General features: G+C 32.8%; 1 protein-coding gene across 5 annotated transcripts in view; it reads right to left on the bottom strand.

Annotated features, from left to right (window-relative positions):
• Pus10 (pseudouridine synthase 10) overlaps positions 1-26,356 on the bottom strand; it is a 90,580-nt gene that overhangs the window by 36,531 nt on the left and 27,693 nt on the right. For all 5 annotated transcript variants that reach the window (XM_078029139.1, XM_040271349.2, XM_013357136.4 and 2 more), the window contains exons 5-8: positions 6,076-6,110; positions 3,314-3,425; positions 910-971; positions 558-603 (exon numbers count right to left, since the gene is read on the bottom strand). In XM_078029139.1, the coding sequence (XP_077885265.1) occupies positions 558-603; positions 910-971; positions 3,314-3,425; positions 6,076-6,110 (255 nt within the window). The remainder of the gene's footprint in view (positions 1-557; positions 604-909; positions 972-3,313; positions 3,426-6,075; positions 6,111-26,356) is intronic.

The following is a 26,356-nucleotide window of genomic DNA, read 5'->3' as shown; positions in this document are numbered from 1 at the left end:
TCAGCAAAAAGCAAGACAGTAAGCAACTCAGTGAGACCCTGTCTCTAAATAAAAATATAAAATAGGGCTGGGGATGTGGCTCAGTGGGCTAGAGCCCATAAATTCAATCCCTGGTACACCCCCCCAAAAAAAAAAAAAGATTAGGTTATGCTTTTCAAAGAAAGATAAAACATTTTCAGTCTAAAGTACATGGACTTCAAAACAAAGTAGAATGAGACAAGCAAAGATATTTAAATGATGCAAAGAACTAAAAACATGATGGAGAAACATGATACCTATGTCTCTAAATGATTAATAATCTTGCCAATGTAGAAAACCAGAAAAGGAACTTTGTCTATGCAAGAAACTTGACAAAGGACCACAACCCTAGCATAGAATGAGTAAAATGACCGAAGTGCCAGGGAGTTTGAAGTAAGAAAAGCTCTATAGGCCTTTGAATGGTAAAGTAGGTCTCCATGAAAGAGCTAAAAATTAATTTTGGCATAAGAGAGTTGCCACATTTCCAGTGCATTTTCATTTTATTGTTATCTTCATATTCAGCTCAAAAGAATCCTTACCTGCTTATTTTTGGCTGGCTTGAAACAGTCTGGGAAAATTTTACCTCTGAAATAAAATTCAAGTGAATATAAAAAGTTAATTAGTTTATTGGGGGTAGATATAAGTCAATTAAATATATTTTACACAACATGATTGCTAAACTCAAGATATCAGAAGTAGACAAAATTAATCTCTTACATGAGCTACCCTGGTTTACCTAGAAACCTTAAGTTAGAAGGCACACTTTTAATGTACTAAATTATGACAAGTTCTGAAATGTTAATTAGAAAGAGAAACATTACTATTTCAATGAAAACCAAAAGCATTAACAATTTTACAAAATTTGACACTATCGTTTACATGGCAACTTACAGGAAGTGGCAATCCCCAACTGTTTCTGGGTGAGCAAAGACCACACTCACTTCAAACAAGCTCTAAAAATTATAAAGACAGTTTTAAAATGAGCAAAAGGAAACTAACATCTTACAACTTATGACTGGATATAGAAATTAACTCTCAAAGATTGGCTCAAAAAAAGTGACAAGGAAAACTAGAAATATTACTACTACTCTCAAATCAGCTTGTTCACAGGGCAGCTGTAAAGGAAACTTTTAGATTGATTTTTGTTGTTTTTCTTTTTTTTTTTTTTTTTAACTTGTAAACCTCAGTCACTAGAGATATTACCAAGAAAGTTTTAAAGTAAAATCAAAACAAATTTGTGTAATTTTTTAGACAAATATACAAATTAGGTACAAAGATGAATCGGAATTCAATCAGAATTCAGGGAACCAGAAAGAATAACTAAAAGAAACAACTTATTCTGTCAATACTATGATTAGAATTTTTAATAAGGCAAAACACATTTTATTTGCATCTCCAAAAATTCTGTATGAAGTATACATATTTATGTATGTGGATATATATATAGAGAGAGAGTGTGTGTGTGTGTGTATATATATACACACATACATACATATATGTGTGTGTGTGTGTGTTTGTGTGTGTGTGGTACTAGGGATTGAACCCAAGGCCTTGTGCATGCAAGACAAGCATCTACCAACGGAGCTATATCCCCAGCCCTTGTATGAAGCATATTTTAAGTGCTCAAATTTCTAATGGATTTGAGACAGATAAATCTTAATTTTTTTGCATTGTTACAAAAGTAACACCTACAAATTATAAAATAATCAAATACAGGATGGTTTTTCACTTCCAATCCACAGAAATAGAACTATTAACAATTTAATAAGTTTCTAGACATATTTGTGAATATAAACATATATATGTACATTTTAAAATATTAAACATGCTTTTGGAAAATTGCTTTATTTAATCTTTTTTTCATAAACATTTTTGAATTTTAAGTGTCAGACATTTAAGTTATAGAAAATTATTCTAAAATTTAAAAAATGCTATATTCTTTTACATGCACATCTTGTACATAAAACAGCACAATTTCATATTCTATATACTTTTATCTCCACAGAGAATATATAAAATTTCACATTAAAAAAGATATAAATGTTATACTTTGTCACAATTTGTCTTTTTTACTGAGTTACAATTTCTTGTTTTTTATTTAGTTCTGTGTATTTACTGATTTCTATATGTACTAAGTTCATTGGATTGCTAATAAGCCTATTAGTTACTCTAGAATTACAATAACGAAAGAGCTTTTTTTGCTCCTTATCCAAATTTGCAAAATAAAATTAAAATGAACCACGTTTTCTATTAAAGAAAACTTCACTCAGTCTGACTCTATTAAAACGTTATTACATCTTTTGTTTTCTATTTTCTGTTTTCATTGATTCAACATGTAAAAGTATTTGTGCTCCCAAACTGAAATTCGAGGTAAAAATATTTTGCATTCATGACTTCTCTTTATCTCATTTCCTCTTCATACTATTTATGGTTTTATTTTCTGTTCTCTCAGCATTCAATTTAAAGGACAGTCATATGTGTTCTAACTAATAGAAGCATAAACAGTATATAATTTAGGATTTAAAAAAAAAACTAGCTTTGTAAGATGGTTTTGTGATTTTATCTGAATAGGTGTGTATCTGATATTCCAGGAATTTCCTTCAAGCAAAATGATGATGCAATAAAGCCATACTATTAAAATCTAATTTAAGATGAGCTAGGAATATGTTCTGTTTTCATATCCAGCAACCTATTGGGCTCTTCTCTGAAATTCAATATTCCAGAGATTGAGGCAGTCTTCTCTGAAATTATCAGAAAGGTGACAAAGGGCTCTCAATTCAAAAGCAGCCTCTGTCTCAAAATAAACAGAAGGAACTGAATGCCAACAAAGTGGGATAGATTGAGCCCAAGCTCACTATAGTTGAATCAGTACTGCCTGTATATTTGGAGACAATATTAGCCACAGATTAACCAAAATTAAATAGTCTAGAGTTGACTCAGTACTTGTCGGTTATTTATATATTGCTTAATATCAGTAAATCTGCCCCCCTCCCATGAAACTATGAATACATCAGAGGAAAAGATTCATTTCTAACCTTTTAAGGTCAATTAAGGTACATATTACTTGTTATACTCATAAGTGTCTTGGATCACAAAGAACTCTTTAGGGAATAAAAACAAAAGAGGCTTTATCTTCAATGTATGACTGTTAGAAATCAACATTTTTAAAAGCTTGGAAATCCTTTACTGAATTATTTAAGCAGAAAATTCCTCTGGCTAATCCAAACCCTGCCACAAAATAAAGTAAAACTAATAAAACCACAAATGAAATTAACAATGCTGATGACCCCGATACCTTTCCATCAATGGGAACACCCAGTTCCTCTGAAAACAGGGGGTATGTTATCCATTTGTAGGCTTCTTTTAGCTGAACTATATCATTTCTTCCCAGTGACAGACTCTGTTTTCTGAGAAATAAAAAATAATTCACTGACATCAAAAACTTCACTTTTTCTGTTAAAGGCAAGTATTTATATAATTATACTTACTATATTACACATTATATAGAAAGCAGAGAATAAAGTGAACAAAAATTCCTTACCTCATGCAACTATATTCTAGTGAAATAAAGGAAGCAATTTTTAAAGCTTTATTGACAAAAGTACACTAATCTGTTTTTCTGGGCTGGAATTGCCAGATTCTAGGATTTATACATTCTGGAAAGGTAGAAAAGAGATGATTGTTTACTGCTCATATCCCTGTTTAAAAATACTTGCATCTAGCTAGGCATGGAGGTTAACACTTGTGATCCCAGAGACTTGGGAAGTTGAGTCAGAAGGATTCCAAGTTCTAGGCCAGCCTCAGCAATTTAGTGAGGCCCTAAGTGACTTAGCGAGACTCTGTCTCAAAATTTAAAAAAGGGACTGGGGATATGACTTAGTGATAAAGTACCCTGTGTTCAATCCTCAGTACTAAAACAAAAACAAAAACAAAAAAACTTGCATCTTCTGTCTTGCTAAAAATGGGACTTAATTTTGGAAAATCAATGTAAAATCTCTCCTATTTTTCTTTGCTACTGAAAATATTAAATCCTGAAGTATTAATGTTCTGAAATGCTCATTAATGTACTTCCAGATTCTTGTCTGAAAAAAAACTTCACATTCCCCCCAAATTGACTCATGAACCAATACACAGATTTTAGAAAGTCCCTATTATGAGATCTAGATTTAGTCTAAAATTGTGATAGAAAGAAAATGAAGTAAGAGGAAAGAAAAACATGGTGTGGTATTACTAAAACTGCTCTACTCTGTTGAGAACAGGAACAGTACAAACAAACTAACAAGTCTATATAATTCAAATAAGTAAAACTTCAAAACAGCCTGGCTTTTTACAGAGCTGTTTTTAACAAAAGAGATGTTCAGAGGAATTTGTGAATCATCCCTTTTAATGTCTAATTTTCAGTGATAAAAATTAGATTTATATCCATTGCAATATCCATTGTATTTTAATTCTGTAAGAATAAAAGACATTACTAACTGCAGGTAGAAAACAAAAGTAATTTAGCTAATTGTTAAACTGAATTTATCAGGGTGGGGGGAGAATATAAAGACACCACTGTTCTCTAAAAATACAAATTAAAAAATAATCTATCTACTCATTCTGTATCTAGCAGAGATTCTAACTGGTTATAGAAATGTTTTAATATGCTTTGGGATTATGGTTTAAATACCCAGATAAGCCCTACGACAAATAATCAAATTACTCCTCTACATTCAAGGATTTATTCAAATATGAAGCTTCACAAACTGTTTCTAATTCTTTGTTCATCAAAAACATTCAGGCATTTAAAAGACTATCTTGATACTGTATCAACAGTTTAATGATATATACATAAACTAACATCACAGCTGAAAGTGTATAATTAATGTGTGTGGATACATTTTTAAGAATACAATTTAAAGGATAAAATATGTAACAAAAACACAAGAATGGAAACTATTTAAAAAATTATTTAGATTCCAATTATTTAAAGTGCAAAGGGTTGCAGTAATTTAAGTCAATTCTAAAAATGAGTTAAAACATTATTCATTACATATTTAAGAAAATTGTTTTTTAAATCCTTCACAATACTTTGAAATATATTTAGAGCATCTTAGTCCAGTGGAGAAAATTGTCTCAAATTTTAAAACTTAAAAGGGACTAAGTATGTAGCTCAGTGGTAGAGCCCTAGCCTAGAATGTATGAGGCTCTGGGTTCAATCCCCAATATCATTAAAAAACACAAACAAACAAACTCACTCAGTTGGCAATCACATTCCAACTGGAACACAAGACTATTTACTTTGCTTACCAAGCTTAGTGTGAATATTCTTGTTTATTGAAGAAATATTAATGTTTGATTATATAGTACCACCCCAAGAAAGGAGTGTATTATATATTATATTTAGCACTGAATTTCCTCCCTAATATCCAAAAATTCTAAAACTCCAATACATTTGGTCTCTAAGAATTTCAAAAAAAGACTGTACAGGGCTGGGGCTATAGCTCAGTGGTGGAGTGCCTATCTTGCACGTGTGAGGCACTGGGTTCGTTCCTCAGCACCGTATAAAAATAAATAAAGATACTGTGTGTATCTACAACTACAAAAACTTTTTTTAAAAAGGCTATACATTTATGTTTTCTATGAGTTAGCAGTGTATAAATTCATTCTGGCTTAGCTAGAATTTTACAATTTATCTTTTATGTCCTAGTTTTATAATTTATTTTCTAAGACCAACATAAAAGTTATTATTTTAATTTCCCAAATTACATAAGTGCCTAATACATATAAAATATGTATTTATGTATATACATTCACATTAATATACACATACAAAAAATAAACCTACTTTAATAGATTACTAATGGGCTATGCAAGTAAACTAACTAAATAAGGTTGATAAAATAAAAAATTGATTCTTTGTGCCAATTTCCCACTCAGAGAGAGAGAGAGAAAGAGAGAGAGAGAGAGAGAGAGAGAGAGAGAGAGAGAGAGAGAGGCAGTAGCAGTAAAAGTATTTAAGAATTAGATAGCTTGTATTTAAATGGTGGTTAAAAACTCCCTACCTAAATTACTTACCCCATTTCCTGTTTTACCAGCAACCATGCAGCATGCTGTAGGCAATTTAGTCACACCCAGAAAGAAGAGAAAAGGGGAAAAGTTCAGTGAAATTAAGTTCCAATATCATTACTGAAGTGCTTAACTAATTTGCTAATCTAACTTCCCTTGTTAGGAGAGGAGTTGAGTTTAAAAATTTTGCAGTGACCTCAGTCTTATTTAAAATCAGAAATGGGGTAAGATTTCTTTGCAGTGCTGAGCTGCTGTGGCCTATGAATTCAGGGGTATCCCCCTCCTTTTACATGTTTCTATTTTTCATTAATGAAGTATGAGTGATTTTTAACATGGGTAAATTACATTTTTTCTTAAAATACCTTATTATTTCATGGGAGAAAACTCAAAGGGACTGAATACATAGTTCCCAAAACACAGAACTGAAGGTTCCAGTTTTTTTGTTTTTGTTTATTCAGTTAAGGAAAACATTTTTAACTCTATCTATTTCATGATATTCACTTATATGTTCAGGAGTTAAATGTAGTAACGTCTGCAACTCACCAAGAAATACAACAAAAACTAAGATGGATTTTTGGGTAGATAAATGGATGGCCAGATATATAATAAAGCAAATATATATATAAAAGTAACAACTGTAGAATCCAATTGGCCTTGGGATGTTTGTTAACAATTCTTTAAACTTTTCTATACATTTAAAAATTCTCATAATAAAGTGTTAGGCGAATGTTCTAGGAAGGATTAATAAAAAAACTGTTAAAAATGAAGATAACATTTATAACCACTGAAGTTATAAGGAGTAAATAAAATTCATGTAAAATGCTTTGCATAGTAAATATGTGCCACCGAGATTTCCCAGTTTTCCGTTAGATTCCCACAGCTTTCACTTCAGTAAAAGGTAATGACATAGCCTGCCCACACTGTATGGCATCTTGTGAACAAGTCAATAATATTAATACCATAGTCTCTGCTTTCACAGGTCACAAAAATGGCCAGTCATTAGCATTCACATTTACTTCACGACATGGCAATACACACACATACACACACACACACACACACACACACAGATACTTATGTACAGCCCCTCTCCTTTTCAATAAACAGGTCTTCCCTCAAATGACTGGAAGAACACCAGACACTTCTAAAGACCTGTGATCATTGAAAATATGAGGCATATTAATACGTTCAGACTTGAGTCAAGGAGAATGAACTAATCACCAACTAAGTAAGAACTCTTCCCAATGCCTGATTTATTGTTTTTACTCTGCATGCTACCTCAGCCTAATACCATTTAAAGTACTACAAGACCTCTTATTTCCTTCCATTTATTGAACCCCTATTTCAAAGTGTATGGGCATATACAACTCATAGATTACTAGGAATTAGAAAACCTAGTTTTACGCTCTACTTAATTTCTGGAATTCAATTTCCTAATATGTAAAATTATAGAGTTGGACTAAGATTATTAAAATTTAAACTTTTCTGAAGGGGCTGAATGTTATCATTAGTAGACATCAGTTAATATACTGCTTTACAGTAAATGCTATTAAGATTGATAGGATTGTGAACCAGGCATGGTAGTGCACACCTGTAATCGAAGTGGCCCATGAGATTAAGGCAGGAGGATCAAAAGTTCAAAGCTAGCCTCAGTAATTTAGCAAGACCCTAAGTAACTTAGTAAGACCCTGTCTCTAAATACAATATTTTTAAAAAGAGTTGGGGATATGGCTCAATGGTTAAGCATCCCTAGGTTCAAGCCCTGGCAAAAAGAGGGGGAAGAGGAAGGGGGGAAAGAAGGAAGGAAGGAAGAAAGAAAGGAAGGAAGGACTGATAGGATTTTAAGATTTTTAAGATGATGGAAAAAAATAAATGGTCTCCAAAACTGAAATCATGTTGTCTCACACTTCCTCCAGCCTCATACTTTAAGAGATCAATAAACAATTATTTCTTCATCTATTCAGGGATATTAATAATTCCTTGGCAGGAATAGTGTGAGAATTCAATGAAATCATGTATGGAAGTTACCAAAGATTCCTATCATGTACTTATTAAATGGTAACTATTATTGTTGTTAAAATGAAAACTCATCTCTAATTTGTAAATATAACTCTTTTACCCCTTAAAATATTTATAGAATTAGGTCTCATTCCTTCATATCCCCAAACTGCTATAGATAGTTCTAGAATCTCTCTCATCAATGAAATCTACAGAGAACCATCTATTTCTTTCTGAAGGTATATCAGATTCCTCTGTTCTTTTTAGTAACCTTTTTGTCTCTTTTTTTGAGACAAATTTTGTTCTCTACACTCCCTTTCCAAGTGATGACAAGTGTGCAATGTATCCTGCCATCCTCTGATTATAAAGTAGGGCAGAACTGGAGGTTGCCAAGGGAAACCATATAACCATGTGTAATGTGAAATTAAATCAAACATCTTTACTACCTGAGACTTGCTAAAGGGTTTTTCCTTCCTAATCCTCTGCAGGCTCCCTGCTCAAGCACGCCAGCAGGTTGGACAGAACTAATCACACAGCAGGGGCTAGAAGGCTGAATCCCAAAGAAGACAGTATTGCCCAATTATTCAATTTTTACCACATGCTAAAAATGCCCTGGACGTGCTTCTTTTAAGGAAAAAGAAGTACATTTCTCCCTTTCAGGTCACAAAGATAATCTTAATAAATGTTCTATTCCTTAGTCAGTGGGGAAAAAATCCATTCTCTAGAGTAAGCAATTAAATTCTTTCTCCCCAATAGAACCAAATGGCATTAAAGTTATCAAGTTTAATCAAATTGATACCAGAGGCAGTATGTCACTGCCTGAAAATTCAGGAACTACACAATTTAATCCTGGAATCCAACTTTATGCAAGAATTCTAGGTAAGTCCTAAATGGAGCAGTTGAATGACCATCTGCTAAAGTGCTTGTGTGTGCTCTGGTAAAACACACACATATGCGTGTACATGCAACATTCTATGCCAAGGAATGGCACTTGAGTTTAGAGTTCTGTGCTGAGGTTTATCTAGCACCAAACAGAATGGATGACAGTGAGACCAGGGATTGAGGTTGATTTAAGCACAGTTGGCGGGAAGGAAGGACAGATGGGGAAGTATTAAAAAAGGCATGTTGGGGAAATATGATTCAGTAAAGTTGAAGTTTAATATATGAACACGTGTGCAAAATTGAGGGAAGAGGTTCAATGATTAGAGATGTAACTGGAACAGTCAGAATGTTTTGAGTATCACACAAGGGCATGAACCCAAAGACAGAAACCATGCCATACGAAGTGCGATATCTTGGCTGGGGATGTAACTCTACTACTGTAGAATATCTGCCTAATATGTAGGAAGCCCTAAGTTCAATACCCAGCACCATACCACAAAGCAAAGCCACATTTATGTATATATAAAGTCCTGTGGTAGCACAGAGAAAAGTATATTTGATCCTTGAATCTTCTATAATTCATCAAGACACAATAGAGCCACTTTCATACTATTGTTTTTCTTATGTGGTAGTTTAAGAGGAAAATAAAGAATTACTTATACTAAAACATTTTTTATACATGGTAAAATATTGTAGGAGAGTCATGTGTTCCAGAAAAAATGAAGAGGATAAGAAGAGTTCACTTTTCACATTTTTATTACCTATTTGAACCTTATAAACACATCTGAGTCAGTAATTCCTGATAAAGGGAAACCAACACTTGATCAAAAGGTAAGTTCTGCCCTTTTATATATAAATCTCTTGCAAGGTGGCTTATCTCTGTAGGCCTTGGTTTCTCAACCATAAGATGAAGGGATTCAATATTTAAATATTTGGGGGGTACCTCCTATGTTGTGAAATCTTTACTGAGAATAAAGAGATGAAAGGCCAGTCTCAGACCATGAGCAAACCCATGAACTAAGAGGGAAAATTTATAATAAGCACTAATAATATTAGTAATTAAGGGGCTGGGGATGTGGCTCAAGCGGTAGTGTGCTCGCCTGGCACGCTTGCAGCCCGGGTTCGATCCTCAGCACCACATACAAAGATGTTGTGTCCGCTGAAAACTAAAAAATAAATATTAAAATTTAAAAAAAAGTAATTAATAACATCCATGAAAATAATTAAAATACAAAGTAATGGGAGCTATGACAGGGATACAGTTGAGGGAACATGGAAAGGAATCTTAGTTTTTAGTCTTGTAGGGAAAAGAAATGACACTTATTCTGAGCTTTGAAGGATCAATTGCTCAGAATTAACTGGGGAAAATATATTCCATATAAAAAATTCCTAAAAGGCAAAGGTCAGAGAATGCTAGGAAGGTTCTGGGAACTAACTACAAAAAGCTAAGGATGGGGCTGGGGACGTGGCTCAAGCGGTAGCGCGCTTGCCTGCCATGCGTGTGGCCTGGGTTCAATCCTCAGAGCCACATACAAATAAAGATATTGTGTCTGCCAAAAACTAAAAATAAATATTAAAATTCTCTCTCTCTCTCTCTCAAAAAAAATTAATTAAAAAAAAGCTAAGGATGTGTGGCTGGATAATGCAAAGAAAGAAGCAGGAAACATCAAACCCATATTAAGAAGTTTAGATTTTATACTTAAGGCATGATGGTGCTTAGGATTTTAATCAATGGAGTGGCACAAACCTATTTTGTCTTCAGGAATGTTCACTCTGGTTGAGAATTTGAGGAGGAGGATGGGAACTAAGGAATGAAGACACTTGATAAAGTAAAGCAGTGATTCAAGCAAGAAGTAGTACGTTGTGGCAAAGTGGGCACAGTGGCATGTCTGTTATTCCGGTTATCAGAGAAGCTAAGGCTCCAGGATAGAGGAAACAAAACAGACATGCTTCAGTCTTGACTTTCAGTGTCATAGGATAATGAGTAATAACCTACCAACTGAATTTCAGGTAGCTCTAGAGCTAATCCAACAGTGAAGCAAAAATTTCTCAATTAACATCTATATTTCCCCCTTAAGTCTGATTTTAACAAACCAGTACCTTCACTGAACATTCATAGTATCCAGACCTTTGTACAATGAAGTCTCAGCCTAGGAGTGCCTCTGAATTGCTGCCTGGGGCACAATATAGATTTCAAGAAATCCAGTGCAATAATCATAGAATGAGGCTGGCCTATAACAACAACTTCCTTGGAGAAACCCCGATTCTTCATGCCTAGGGATACAGAACTCTATGACTTTCATTCAGGTTTATCATCAGAAGTCCACTAACTCACACATGCAAAGCACTAGGCCTACCGATAAAAATCAGCCACAAGAATGATCCCAAGAACCAAGTTTATAGGCCAATGTTTCCATACAAGTTGCAGTTATGCTCATAAACACAAACATAATATGTACTTTACAATAAATATGTAAAAACAAAATGCAGTCACATATGTAGGTATATATGCAAATGCATATAAATCATGGTCAGTAGAATATTCTATATTAAAAAATTTGAAGAACTTTTTAGAAGATGAATCCATGAACCTTCAAATAAATTAAATTGTTATATCTAGATCAGTAGTTCTTCAATAGTTTAGTAAAGGAACTGTTATGTTCTTTAAAAATTTTGATATAAGAATGGGGAGTTATATTCCATGAATGTATAATATGTCAAAATACATTCTATTATCATGTATATCTAAAAAAGAACAAATTTTTTAAAATATTAATTAAATATTTTTTCAGGACCCCAAATACCTTTTATTTACACCAGTTACAGCTATCAATACTTAACATATTCACAAAATAAAAACAATAAAATTTGAAAATACAACAAAACTTTAAGAAACATCTTTGTTGTTAAATTTTTCTGAGTACATAAAGATGGTAAATCTCACAATCCATTCCATAAGGTTTACATGATCTAATTGCATGATTCAATACTCAAACCAAACATGTATATGTAATGAATATCCTAAGTAAAATATTAACAAGTCAAATTTTAAATTTAATTAAAATGATACTGAAACGGATTTATTTCAGGAAAACAACAAAAGTTCAACACATGGAAAATTATTAATTTACTTGACTACAAAATAGTTCAAAAGAGAAAATGATTACAAATGTCCATTTCTGATTTAAAATACACACATACACACAAAACTAGGAATCCAAGCAAATTTCCTTAAACAGTAAAAAGATATCTATTAAAAAGAACTTAACAATATACTCAGAATATATGTGTGTGATGCATATAAAATATAAAATAATAGAAAAGATAAAATTATCACTACTTACAAATAAGGTAACTGTATATCCAGAAAATTAGCTAACCTTAATAACAGAGACTAGTCAGTTATAAGATAAATAGTAAGCACACACACATTCATATTGCTTTCCTACAAGAAATTAAAAAATTGAAAACATATACCTACACACAGAAATAAATATACAAAAATTGAGACCTAAACAAAGAATGGAAGAAACATGGAGAAATTTATTTCTAAATGAAAAGCTCCATAAAAATTAGAAACTATATTTGTTGAATGACCATAAACAAAGGTAAACAACGAGTGACAGGCTAGAAGAAATAACACAAAAGATTAATAACCATTATGTCCAAAGAGCTCTTGCTAATTAATTTTAAAAGTCAGATGAAAAGATAAAATTGATAAAAAATCTAATCATTATTAAACAAAGACATAAAACTTCACCCAAAAATCAAACAAATGCAAATTAAAATAAGATAACTTTTGCAGATAGATTAGAATATTTAAGAGTATGATAATTCCCTCTTTGGCAAAAGTATGGGGTTGCAATACACTGTTTTAAACTTGTACCACCTTTTGGGAGGGCAATTTGTGAACATCTATCACAAATTGAAATGCATATTCCATTAAATTCAGCATTTCCAATCATAAGGATTTATTGAACAAAAATATAGATATATTAGCTCTATATACAAAAATGTTCATTGCAAATTTCACTTGTAATAAAAACTGAAGGTGATATAACTACTCATCAATTGGTTACATGAATTAAGAAAACATGATTTAACTATCATGTGAGTTCTGTTAAGTTCAAACATTGAAGAGTATCCATCACATGTTGTTTCAAGAAAAAAAGTTTTTAGAACATGTATGACCCATCAAAACCCAAACCATGTGCAGTACACGTTATGTATCTGTTTAATTGTATATCACCAAAAGGCCTAGAACAAGATACAGTAAAATGTTACTCAAGAAAATGAGACATAAGAAAAAGGTAGAGAAAGAAACTAGTTTCAACTTTATGTTACACTTTTAAGTTATTTGGTTTTGGTTCAATCAGTATGTACTACTTTTATAATCTAAAAAAGAAAAAATTTAATGTAATCTTGTTAATCTTTTCCAGAAATTTAATAATTATTTTATGAACTCATTACCAATCATCTAAGTTATCTTTTGTATAGCAGTAAGTTTCCTAAAATGAATTACATGTCAAATTATCAATTTACTAAACCAGAAATTAAAAATAACACTAGATTATAAAATGTTTACATGTTATATAGTATATTTGCTTGTATGATATTAGAATTTTTAAAATTAAATTTTATTTATTTATCTATTTATTTATTTATTTTGGTGCTAGGGATTGAACCCAAGGGCACTCAACAACTGAGCCACATCCCCAGCCCTTTTCATATTTTATTTCTGAGACAGGGTCTTGCTAAGTTGTTTAGAGTCTAAGTTGCTGAGGCTGGCTTTGAACTCGTTATCCTCATACTTCAGCCTCCCAAACCCCTGGGATTTATTTTATTTTAAAACACATTATATTTCTTTTTTTGGTACTGAGGATTGAACTGCAGGGCACTTTACCACTGAGATACACCCCCAATTCTTTTTTATATTTTGAGACAGGGTCTCACTAAGTTGCTGAGGGCCTTGTTAAGTAGTTGAGGCTGGCCTGGAACTTTGAAATCCTCCTGCCTCAGCCTCCTGAGCTGCTGGGATTATAGGTGTGAGCCACTGTGTACAGCCAAATATACTGTATTTCTAGGAAACTTGCTTCACTATTACTTGACTCATAGCAATGAGAGAGAATGAGAGAGAGAAAGAGAAAGAGAAATAGTATAGTTTCCATCTTTGAACTGAGAATAAATTTTTATTTTAGAAAAAAAATGTAGGCTTTTTGAGATCTAATATTTCTATGGGGAACTTGTGCTAAAAATATTTCTTTTTTTTTTTCTCTTCCTCTTTATTCTTCAGTGCCTTGTTTGGATGGAGCCAGAACTAGGATATTAACTCTAGATTGTGTCTACAATCCTTTAGAAATATGCCAGAGGATTAGAACACCTGTTGCAGGAGAAACCAGACTTTTGCAATAAAAATGTTATTTGTGCTTTTATTTGCATCAAGGGAACCAAATGAAAATCCATTAATTCAGAATATGTAATGTTTCAAGTAAGAACTGAGGAACCTTACCTTTACTTTTTATTATTAATACATATTAATGGAGTTCAATGTGATATTTCCATATATGCATTAGTGTGCATTGATAAATTCAACCTCCTTTTTTTATCTCCTACCCCAAAAACCCTTTCAAAGAAATTTATCTTTCTTGAGCAAATGTTTCCTTCATAGATAGAATAATCACACAAACTAGACTTTTAGGGGCAATGTTTTAAAGATATACGAAAACAGTTTTAAAGGACTCTCAAGTACATTTAAAAAGACTACATAATTAATATGCTAATTACAAATTTGGCTTTAACTATTCATTAAAAGATATCCCTAAGGATTCTTTCAAGCTACAATTTGAAAGAATATGTTGACCTAGTTTAAAATTACTGCATGTATTTGAAGGCAAAAAAGCAGATGGAAGTTAAAAATATCATACATTTTATTTCAACTCAAAGATAACGGTTACCAATTATTTGAATATAAACTTCATTTCCCATAACTGCAGTAGCTTACTTTGTTGTTTGGGTTTTTTTTTTTTTCTTTGTTGTTGTTTTTTGTGTTTGGGGTTTTTCTTTTTTTGGGGGGGATACTATGGATTGAACCCAGGGGCACTTTACCACTAAGCCACTTCCCCAGCCCTTTTTATTTTTTACTTTGAGACAGGGTCTCACTAAGTTGATTAGGGCCTCACCAAGTTGCTGAGGCTGGCTTTGAACTTGTGAACCTGTCTCAGCCTCCCGAGTGCTGGTATTACAGGTGTGCACCACACACCCAGCTGTAATAGCCAACTTTAGAGGCAGTGTGAATGATAGAATGAATGTTTTCTACACTAAAATGCATACCACTCCCACTATATCTTGATCTTATTTTTAAAGAAAGTCCTCCAAATTAGTGAATTTTATTATAATGTGAGAATAGGTTATGTCAAACTACTGATATTTTAGTCTTTCCAAATTTAATAAAGCAATGTACTAAAAACTTCAAACAAAATCTTTCCAATACAAATGATAAATTTTCTAGTCTGTTAAGGTTTAGTGTGCCTTTCTTTCCAGGAACTTGCCTAAATAATATCAGAACCAGGAAGTCATAAACTATCTAGGAAGAGCATGTGATTCCCAAACAGAAAATAACCAAGCTCAAGTTCTGTTTCCTACTTTAGCAGCAAGTGATTTGGGGCAAATTAATTGCCCTCTTGGTACTTGCTTCCTCTTCTATAAAACAGGGAGGATGAGGATTCTTGTTTGATTGAAGGTTATAAATGAAACTGTCTACAAAAATGTTAATTGTTACAGGGACATAGCCACATCAATGTTAACAGCAGCACAATTCACAATAGCTAAACTATGGAACCCACCTAGGTGCCCTTCAATAGGTGAATGGATTAAAAAAAAAAAAACGTGGCATGTGTGTGTGTGTGTGTGTGTATGTGTGTGTACACACACGATGGAATATTACTCAACAATAAAAGAGAATAAAATCATGGCATTTTCAGGTTAATGGATGGAGTTAGAGAAGATAATACTAAGTGTGCTCTGTATGTGTAATAAGAATTGTAATGCATTTTGCTGTCATATATAAATTTTTAAAAAAAGAATCAAGGTGAAATAAAGACATCTTCAGATAGAAAAATATGTTAATTGTTTTTATAATACAGGTCTCCTGACTAATAATTCAAAATTAAATCAAGCTGCTTCTTGAAGCACATTAAATTTTAACAAGGGGATTTCCCTAAGGTTTGTCCCTAACCAAACCTTCAGTTCTAGTTTTAGTCTAAAACTTTAGGGAAGATGATATTTATTAAATTTTGACATGAGTCTGAGAATGGAACAGCATCTGCAGTGGGCTAGTTTCTAGCTATGAATGCTTGTTAGCAGGTGCACAAGACATAAAGGCAAATGACAAAAGCAAGTCTAACCACACCCTCAACAACAAAATACAATAAGACATTAAGAAAGGTAGAAACGTAGGGGCCATGAACCTTAAATTTGGTCTAGTTAACGTCTACCCATATCTTAATTGGAAACCTTGATGTAATATTTTGAAGGGAAAAAAGGGAAGGGAAGGGAGGGAGAGAAGAGAAAGAAAATGAGAGAAAGTGAGAGAGAGAAGGAAGAAGAAAAAGAAAGAAAGAAAAAACCCCACAGATTCCTAAGAATAATTTGGTGAAGACCTGTCTAAAGGCAAGGTCTAAAGACAGAACTCTGGTGGAAATTTTAAGTACATTTCTGGAGAATGGAAATATGATGAGCTATTCATACATCACTACTAATTCTGTACAATATGATATAAAAGTGGAAAAGTGACCCTTTTTGGGGCTCAAAAAAAGTAAGGTAAAATAACTAAACAAAAATTTCAAAAGGCCTAGACTCATAGGATGTCAAAAGTGATTAAATTAAATAATTAGTAGTAAAATATTTTTGTATCTTTCTCTTCCATCCAGCACTCCTCCATTACATAACCTTAAAAGTTGTAAATATTCTAAGGGTCATGACTGGTGTAAATTCCATCAACTCCCAAAAAGAATACAAACTCTAAATAAAATTTTCACATTTTCTCTTCATATTGCTAAAATAATTAATTTCTAATATAAAAACTAGAGTAATCTCCTGTAAATAGAGAATAGAATAGTGCTTGCCAGAGTTGAGGAAGATAGAGGGAAGAGGAGATGGAAAGAGTGGTCAGTGGGTACTAAGTTATAGTTAGGAAGAATAAATTTTAACGTTCTATTGCACAAAAGGATGAATACAGGTAACAGTAATATATATTTCAAAACAGCTAGGAGGATTTAAAATATTTTTACCAGAAAAAAATGATAAAAGTTTGAGGTGATATATATGCTAACTACACTGATTTGCTCATTACACATGTATACATGTAATCAAAACATCACATTCTGCCTGATAAATCTGTACAATTATGTGTCAATTGAAAATAAACTGAAAAAAGAAAACAGCACCAAATTGAGTGTTTATGAGTTTAAAACCTAGGTTGAAGGCTGGGGTTGTGGCTCAGTGCAGTGGTAGAGCACCTGCCTAGCATGTGTGAGGCACTGGGTTCAATTCTCAGCACCACATAAAAATAATAAAGTAAAGGTCTATCAACAATTAAAAAAAAAAAAAACAAGGTTGATAGATTTCTAGTAGGGCTGATATAGTGCAAGAAAGTATTTCTAACCTCACAAATAAAAGAAACAAGACTTTGTAATTTGTTTTAATTAAGTAAATAAAAATAATGTAATTATAAATAAATATTAAAACGAGACAAATGCAAAATATTATGTACTAGAAGTAAACAAATATGGACCTCTTGGTGAAGAGAGATAATCAAACTCAAGTGTGCACTTTTGCTAATCCTCTAAAGCATGAGTGAAGAGATTTTTTAGTAGTGCCTAAAATCCAAGGGGATGATGGGAACAGGGAAAGTGTAGGAAAGAACAATTTGAAAACCGAATAGCAGATGAAAAATGGTAAAGGGCTTAGCAGAACTCTAAAAATCAAAATTCTAAATTGACAGCAGGAAAACATACTTCACAATCAGCAAAAGTTTAAGCAATAAATAATGCCAAGGAATTCTGGAAAGCGGGTGGGGGGGATAATAAGTAAGAATGACTTTTTTGAAAATCTGTTTTCAAAAAAGGCAGATCTTCAGATCACCTATCCTACTCCATATAGTTAAGGGAAAGTCCCTCCCCCCTCCCCCCTCAGTACTAGGAATTGAATCCAGGACTCTAAGCAAGTTAGGCAAGAGCTCTAACACTGAGATACAGCCCATTCCGAAAGCCTCTCTTTACCCTAATGAAAGACCATAGCTTTATTTTCTGGAGATGGCAAAGTGAGGGTCTTTTGATTAAGAGTCATGTAATAGTTAACTGAGTAAACAGAGACACAAAGATGATGACATATATCCACAATCCCTCTCTATACCCAGTTTCTATACCCTGGGCAGATCTCTGGATGCAAGATGATTGCATCTTCTATGAGGAATGTCACCTGCTCAAGAAGAAAGACCTAAAAATAATGATATGGAAGAAAGATTACTCACTGTTCAGTAAAATTCACAGTCAATTATCCTTATTTACCCAATTGTATCTTATTTTATATTCTTAAATCTGACCAGTCAACCAGGGATGAGCAGGCAACTGAGAAAAGCCTCAGAAGAAGCATAACAAATAAACTAAAAAAAAAAAGCAACTTTAAGAAACTAGAGACAAGGGGCTGGGATTGTGGCTTGGAGGTAGCACACTTGCCTAGCATGCGTGAGGCACTGAGTTGAATTCTCAGCACCATATACAAATAAATAAAATAAAGGTTCATCGACAACTAAAAAATATTTAAAAAAACACTAGAAACAAGAAAAATTTTCAATCACAGCAACATATACAAATTTCTCAGACAGATAAACAAAATATGTATATCAAACCAGAATATAATCCTATTTTTCTAAAACACACATATCTAAAATGGGAAAACAGAAAAAGATCTTGGAAATTAATTAAATTAATTAAATGTTATATATGTAAAGCTCGACAAAAAAATGTTGGAAAACAAAGAAATTTTGTTACTAGTAGGCCAATCTTCCGGTTTAGGACAATGAGAAAATTTAGACAATTAAGTCTGCTTGAGCCAGGTGTGGTGGCAGAACTGTAATCCCAGCAGCACAGAGGTTGAGGCAGAAGATCACGAGTTCAAAGGCAGCCTCAGCAAAGTGAGGCACTAAGTAACTCAGTGAGATCTTGTCTCTACATAAAATACAAAATAGAGCCGGGGATGTGGTTGAGTGCCCTGAGTTCAATCCCCGGTACTGGGGAAAAAAGGCACCAGAAAATTAAGGCAGTGAAGAATAACAAGGCCAAAATCCCTAAGAAGGATACCAGAGATGAACCAGGCATTTTGAGCAGCCTTTCCCCAAGGAGCACTTGTCAATCAAGAGAAGGTAACTGAGCACTTCAAGATGATCAAAAATTAAGAGAGTCTACTAACAAAAGGGGGCAATCCTGATAAACCCTACACTTTCACTTAAACCTGAAGGATTATAATCTAGAAGTAAGGGTAAATAGGAAATATAACAGCCATTAAAAATGCTGAAGATCAGTTTCAAATCACTGCAATCTCTGTAATTAGATTAGATTAATGAGATTCAGAATTGCTAATGCCCCTAGCCAGAACCTAGAAGAAAATAAAAAACTTCTCTGGAGGAGAACTTTAATCTAGGCTCCAAAAGATTATTTTCATGCTCAGTGTCCCACCATTTTTAAAAATAAGGTAAATAAGGAGATAAGAGGTAATTTTTAAATAAGCAATAGAAACAAATTCACAGGTAATCTAGAGAATGAAGTTATTTGGTACAAACTGTTGAGAGCCATAGCCAAGTCGGGGTGGCACCTGGCATTTTGCCAGAGGGAGTGGTTGAGAGGTGAGCCATTGAGATGATGATAGTTAAGTTAAGCTGTGTATTCAGTTGTATATAGACCTTTGCTGTCTGGCAATAGGGTGGCTCCTGCTGCCTCAGGTGCCCGCTACTTTGGAGTTCTCCATGAGTTGAGTTTTCGTGGGGTTCCGAGAGAGTGCTCGGAGCCCAGTGGAGGGTGAGAGTGTTCCCGGGTAGCATGTGTGGAGTGCCGGTGAGAGTTCGGGAATAAAGAGTTGCTGTTTGAACCTACAAGTGCTTCGTGTGGCGGCTCAGTTATTTGTGCCCAGCCAGACTGCAGCAACAAACTTTAAAATTTAAGCAATGCTAAATATATACAGGAAAAATAACAGAATATTGAACACTTTGGCAGAGAACTATTAATGGAAACTGCATAAATCAAACAAATGAAAAAACTAAACAACTGCAGCCAGGTTTGGTAGCACACACCTGTAACCCCAATAACTCAGGAGGCTGAGGCAGAAGGATCACAAGTTCGAGGCCAGCCTCAGCAACTTTGTGAGGCCCTAAGCAACTCAGCAAGACCCTGTCTCCAAAAAAAAAAGAGTTGGGGAATGTAGCTCAGTGGTAAAGTCCCCTGGGTTCAATCCCCAGTACCAAAAACAAAACAAAACAATTGTGATTAAAAACACAGTAGACAGGAGTTGCTTTGTCTAATTTTGAATAAATTTTAATTCATTTTCCCAAAAAAAAAAAAAAAACACAGTAGACAGGGAATGATACTGGCCAAAGTATATTCTTGTATTGTGTACATGTATAATATGTAAAAACAGATTCCCACCATTATATATAATTATAATGCACACACACACAAAAATCACAACTCAGTACTTAGGATTAATAGCATATTATATACAGCTGAAAAGATAATCAATGAACTGGAAGATAGGTTAAAGATAATACACAGCACGATGCATAGTATCAAAAGGATGACATATGAGGGGAGAGGAAGGAAAGAAAAGGAAGAATCATAGTAGATTCAGTGGAAGGCCTAAGATGTGTAATTAAAATCTCAGGAGGTGAGAAAAGACAGAATAGATGAGAAATATATTTGAAGATGCAATAAGTGAAAAATTTCTAAAACTGGGGAAACTGAAGCAGAGTTGAGAAATCTTATGAATTCAAGCAGTATAAATATAAAGAAAACATACTTAGTTACCTCAGGATAAAGTTGCTCGAAAATAAAAACAAAGAGATCTCAAATATAGCAAGAGAAAAAGGGCAGCTTATCTTCAAAGGAGACAAACACCAATTTCTCAACAACCAAAAAATAAAATAAAATTAAGTGCTGAAAAAAAGTATCAAATTAGATCATTATTATCTAATGAAAATATTCTTTAAGAATGTCTTCTTTGATATAAGGAGAGTAACTAAGAACAGAGTAGGGAAGAAGAGCATGAGAAGAAGACTAACATTAAACAGGGATGAGAGGTGGGAGGGAAAGGGAGAGAGAAGGGAAATTGCATGGAAATGGAAGCAGACCCTCAGGGTTATACAAAATTACATACAAGAGGAAGTGAGGGGAAAGGGAAAAATAATACATGGGGGAGAAATGAATTACAGTAGAGGGGGTAGAGAGAGAAAAGGGGAGGGGATGGGAGGGGAGGGGGGATAGTAGAGGAAAGGCAACAGAATACAACAGACATGAGTATGGCAATATGTAAATCAATGGAAGTGTAACTGATGTGATTCTGCAATCTGTATAAGGGGTAAAAATGGGAGTTCATAACCCACTTGAATCAAAGTGTGAAATATGATATATCAAGAACTATGTAATGTTTTGAACAACCAATAAAAAAAAAGAATAAAGATGAAGCTGAGTGATTCACACTTATATCTCAGCAACTGAGGTAGCTGAAGCAGGAGGATTAAAAATTTGAGGTCAACCTGGGCAACTTAGCAAAACCCTGTCTTAAAATAGAAACAATAAGGGCTGGGGTTGTAGCTCAGTGGTAGACCAACCCTGGGTTCAAAGTAAAATAGAGGTATTATGTTGTCTATCTACAAATAAACATACTTATAAAAAATAAAAACAATTAAGCAGTGGAATGTAGTGCAGTGGGATGTAGCTCACTGGTAGACCAACCCTGGGTTCAATCCCCACTACCACACACACATACACACACAAAAAGAATAAAAATGAAATTGAATACTGACTGAATGTATAGAATACTGTCAGCATAAATAATAATAATGTCATATTGAATTTAAATATGTATAAAATTAAAATACACACAATGGCATATAAATAAAGAAGGCATAAATAGAGTGTAAGTATGCTGGGATGCCTTCATTCTCTGGGAAAGGTAAATGTACCAATTTAATCAGACATTAAATCAAGGGTAATTACTAAAGGAAAAAAATTTAAATGCATAATTTCTAAGCTAATGATGGGTGGGGTGAGATGAAATTAAACACAAACAATGTAAAAGAATGCTCATTATGTACAATTCTACTCAATATTGTACTGGAGATCTTAGTAATTGCAATAAGGCAAGAGAAAGAAATAAATGATATAAAGACTGGGGAATCAAAAGGCATTGTGCACAGACCATATGATCTTAAATTTCATGGGGATAAAGGAGACTTCCATAAAGTCAGACCATTAAAAAGTAACTGAAATATCAGCTGCTTCATGCCATCTAAGAAACAAGATTACAGATCAAACCCAGGCAAGTTAACAGCCTAGAACCATAAAACAACAATCAGAACAACAAAACAGATTCCAGATTTGCTAAATATATTATATGAGATCAACCAAAAATTACTAGGCATGCAAACAAATAGGAGAATAACTCATTTTCAGGAAACATCGAAGAAACCAATTTTGGGTCAAAAAATTCAATTTAGCAGACAGAGGTGCAAAACAGCTATAAACAAACAAAAATAACAAAAAATACTTGAAAAAAGCCAGAGAAAACATGTTATATAAAGGAGAACAACAATACAATTAATAAGTTTCACATCGGAAGAAAACAAAGACAATAGATATTGCAACAACATATTCAAAGGATCAAAAAAAATTGTCAACCTAAGATTCTATATCCAGTGAAATTATATATAAAATTGAAAAAAAGATAAAGATATTTCAAAGAAGCAAAAACTGAGATAATTCATTACCACCATCAGATCTAGCTTTTAAAAAACCGTTTTTCTTCAGACTAAAGGGAAGCAATGCCAGGTGACACGTAGGATCTATAGGAAAGAATGAAAGAGTACTAGAAATAGTAAAATTTGGGGTAAAAACAAGGGACATATATATTATTTTCTTCTCTTTAAAATAGACTTAGGACTTTTTAGAGCAAATATTACAACACTGTTATTATATATTATTATAACATACAAATACAACATATAACAACAATTATTATACTAAGGGAAGTAAAAAAAATTATTCCAAGGTTATTATATTTTACCTGATTTACAATAAAGATGCTTATTATAGTTCTTGAAGCAGGAATTAGTAAATTTTTTTCTGTAAAGGTCAAAATAGTATATATAGTATATATATCTTAGGCTTTGTAGGTCAGAAGGTCTTTATCACAGCTACTCAAATTTGCTATTTTAGTGCAAAAAAAAAAAGAAAAAAGTCTCAAGTAAGCAGATCTAAATTCCCATATTAAGAAAATTTTTAAAAAGAGAAAATTAAAGCCAAAATAAAAAGAAGGAAGGAAATAATAAAGAATAGAAATCAATGAAATACAGAAGAAAAAAAAACATCCAAGGTAAATCAGAGGAACCAAATGCTGGTTCTTTGAAAAGACTGTAAATAACATTGCTAAACCTTCAGCTAGACTGATCACAGAAAAAAAGAAGACACAAATTAACAGTATCAGAGATAAAGATATAAAACATAATTAAATGAAAAACTCCACACCCGTAAATTTGACAACTTCGATGAAAAAAATTCCTTAAAAGGAACAAATTAGCAAAATTGACACAAGAAGCAATAGAAAATTTGAATAACCCAACATCAACCTCAAGAAATTGAAATTGTAATTTAAAATATGATCATGTAAAAAAATCTAAGGAATCTACAAGTGCTGTATCATAAAAATACAATTAGTAAGACTATAGATTAGAAGTTTATAAAAATCAACCATATTTCTATAGATGAGCAATCAAAAATTGGGAAATAAAATACAATTCTATTTACAATAGCACTCAAAACATGCAATTCTTAACTTAACAAAATAGGTGTGAGACCTATACCATGAAAACTATAAGCCATTACTGTAAGAAATTTAAGAAAATCAAAATAAGTGAAGAAATGTACCTCAGTTATGGAGTGGAAAATACAATTATTGTCAAAATATTAATCCTTTTCAAATTGAATTATAAAAATTCAGTGTAATCCCAGTCAAATTTTAAGCAAGTTTATTTTGTTTTAGAAATTGATAAGCTGATTCTAAAATGTATATGAAGATATAAAGGACCTAAAATAGCCAAGAAGAATTTTGAAAGAACAAAGTTCAAAGACTTATGCTTCCTGTTTTGGGGACTTATTATGATGCTACAGTAATTAAGATGATGTAGCATTTATATTAAAAAATGAGTAAATAGGGCTGGGGATGTGGCTCACGCGGTAGCGCGCTTGCCTGACATGCGTGCAGCCCGGGTTCGATCGTCAACACCACATACAAACAAAGATGTTGTGTCCGCCGAAAACTACAAAATAAATATTAAAAAAATTCTCTCTCTCTCTCTTTCTCTCTCTCTCTCTTAAAAAAAAATATAAAAAAATGGGTAAATATGTTAATGCAAAAGCATAGGGAGTATAGACAAATATACATGCATATAGTCCATTTATTAACATTTTATTTAAAACTGTTTAATTTTGACATGATTTTATAAATAATAATTCAGAGGAACTACGGATGAACTACTACATAAATGAATTTACTAAGGTTGCTAGATACAAAGCATTATTTTCTAAAATAATTACATTTTGATACATAATCAATAGATAGAAAATGAAATTTTAAAGAGATACAATATACAACAGCATAAACACCTACAAATTCTTAGAAATGAACCAGATGAATAATAACAATTTCTTAAGTAAAAACTTATGAACAAAAAAATCAGTAAAGATTCAAATAAGGAATATGTCATATTTCATAGATAGAAATATTCAATGCTGTAAAGATGTCAGATTTCTTTAAGTTGATCAATAAATCCAAAGCAATCCAAATAAAAAATTTCATTGCTTTTTAAAATGCAAATTGACAAACTAAAATGTATAAATCAAAGGTAAACTTGAAGAACAACAAAGACAGTTCTTGTACTGATATCAAGACTTAGTATAAAGTTATAGTGATTAAGACAGTAGCATAAGTAATTAAGGAAAATTAGCAACTCATGAAAAAGAAGAGTCTATAATAAGACCAACACTGACACTAATTTTTCTTCTTCCTAAATCCACCTCTGTTCATCTCCACCTCTAAATGTTCATCTCTTTCCTGACTCATTTTCCTTTAACATAGACTTTATTAGTCTTAATCCTCTACTAGTGTAATCTCCTAAAGAGAAAGAAACAAATCTATTATTCTTTACAGACAGTAAATGCTAACTGCCTTTATAATTTCACTCACAGAAAGGAGGCCCTGTAGAGAACTTTTTAGATGTAATCCAACTCCCACATCTTATTAGAAAGCAAACTTCAACACAGAAAGATGGAGAGACTTGGTAGACTACAAATAGAATAAAATATCTAATTAATTAACCAGAGGAACCAAGGAATCAAACCTAAAATCTAGGTAAGAAAAATTCTGAGTCAGGAAATTATTTTCTTCTTTTTTTTTTTTTTTTTTTGTCTTTTTTTGGTACTGGGGATTGAAGTCAAGGTGTGCTTTACCACTAAGCTACATCCCCAGACCTTTTTATTTTTTTACTTTAAGACAGGGTCTAAGTTGCCAGCAAACTTGTTATCTTCCTACCTCAGCCTCCTGAGTCACAAAAAATGGAATTCTACACATCAATAAAAGGAATTACTGATAGAGGCTGGATGCAGTTGTGGCTCAGAGGGAAAGTACTCACCTAGCACGTGTGAGGCACTTAGTTGGATCCTCAGTTGGATCCACAAATAAATAAATAAATAAATAAATAAATAGATAGATAAATAAATGTGTTGTGTCCAGCTACAATTAAAAAAAAACTGGAAAAAAAGGAATTACTGATATACATAACAATATAAATGGATTTTTAAGTCATGCTGTGTGAAAGAAGACAGAAAAGGATATGAAATGTATAATTCTACTTGCATGAAATTCCATAAAAACACAGACTAATCTATAATAACTGATATCAGATTAGCAGTCTGCTAGTCTAGGAGTGGGAAAACTGTGGGAGGCACAATAAATGTTTGAAGGTAATAAAATTTTCTATTATTTTTAAATTAAACTTGTCACACATATTAATTATACAAATTGCAGGGAGTGGTAGTGCACACCTGTAATTCCAGCAACTCAGGAACCCAAAGCAGGAGGATTATAA

This window comes from Ictidomys tridecemlineatus, chromosome 12, assembly GCF_052094955.1.
Source record: "Ictidomys tridecemlineatus isolate mIctTri1 chromosome 12, mIctTri1.hap1, whole genome shotgun sequence".
NCBI classification, from domain to species: Eukaryota; Metazoa; Chordata; class Mammalia; order Rodentia; family Sciuridae; genus Ictidomys; species Ictidomys tridecemlineatus.
This window is presented reverse-complemented; position numbering and strand designations above follow the sequence as displayed.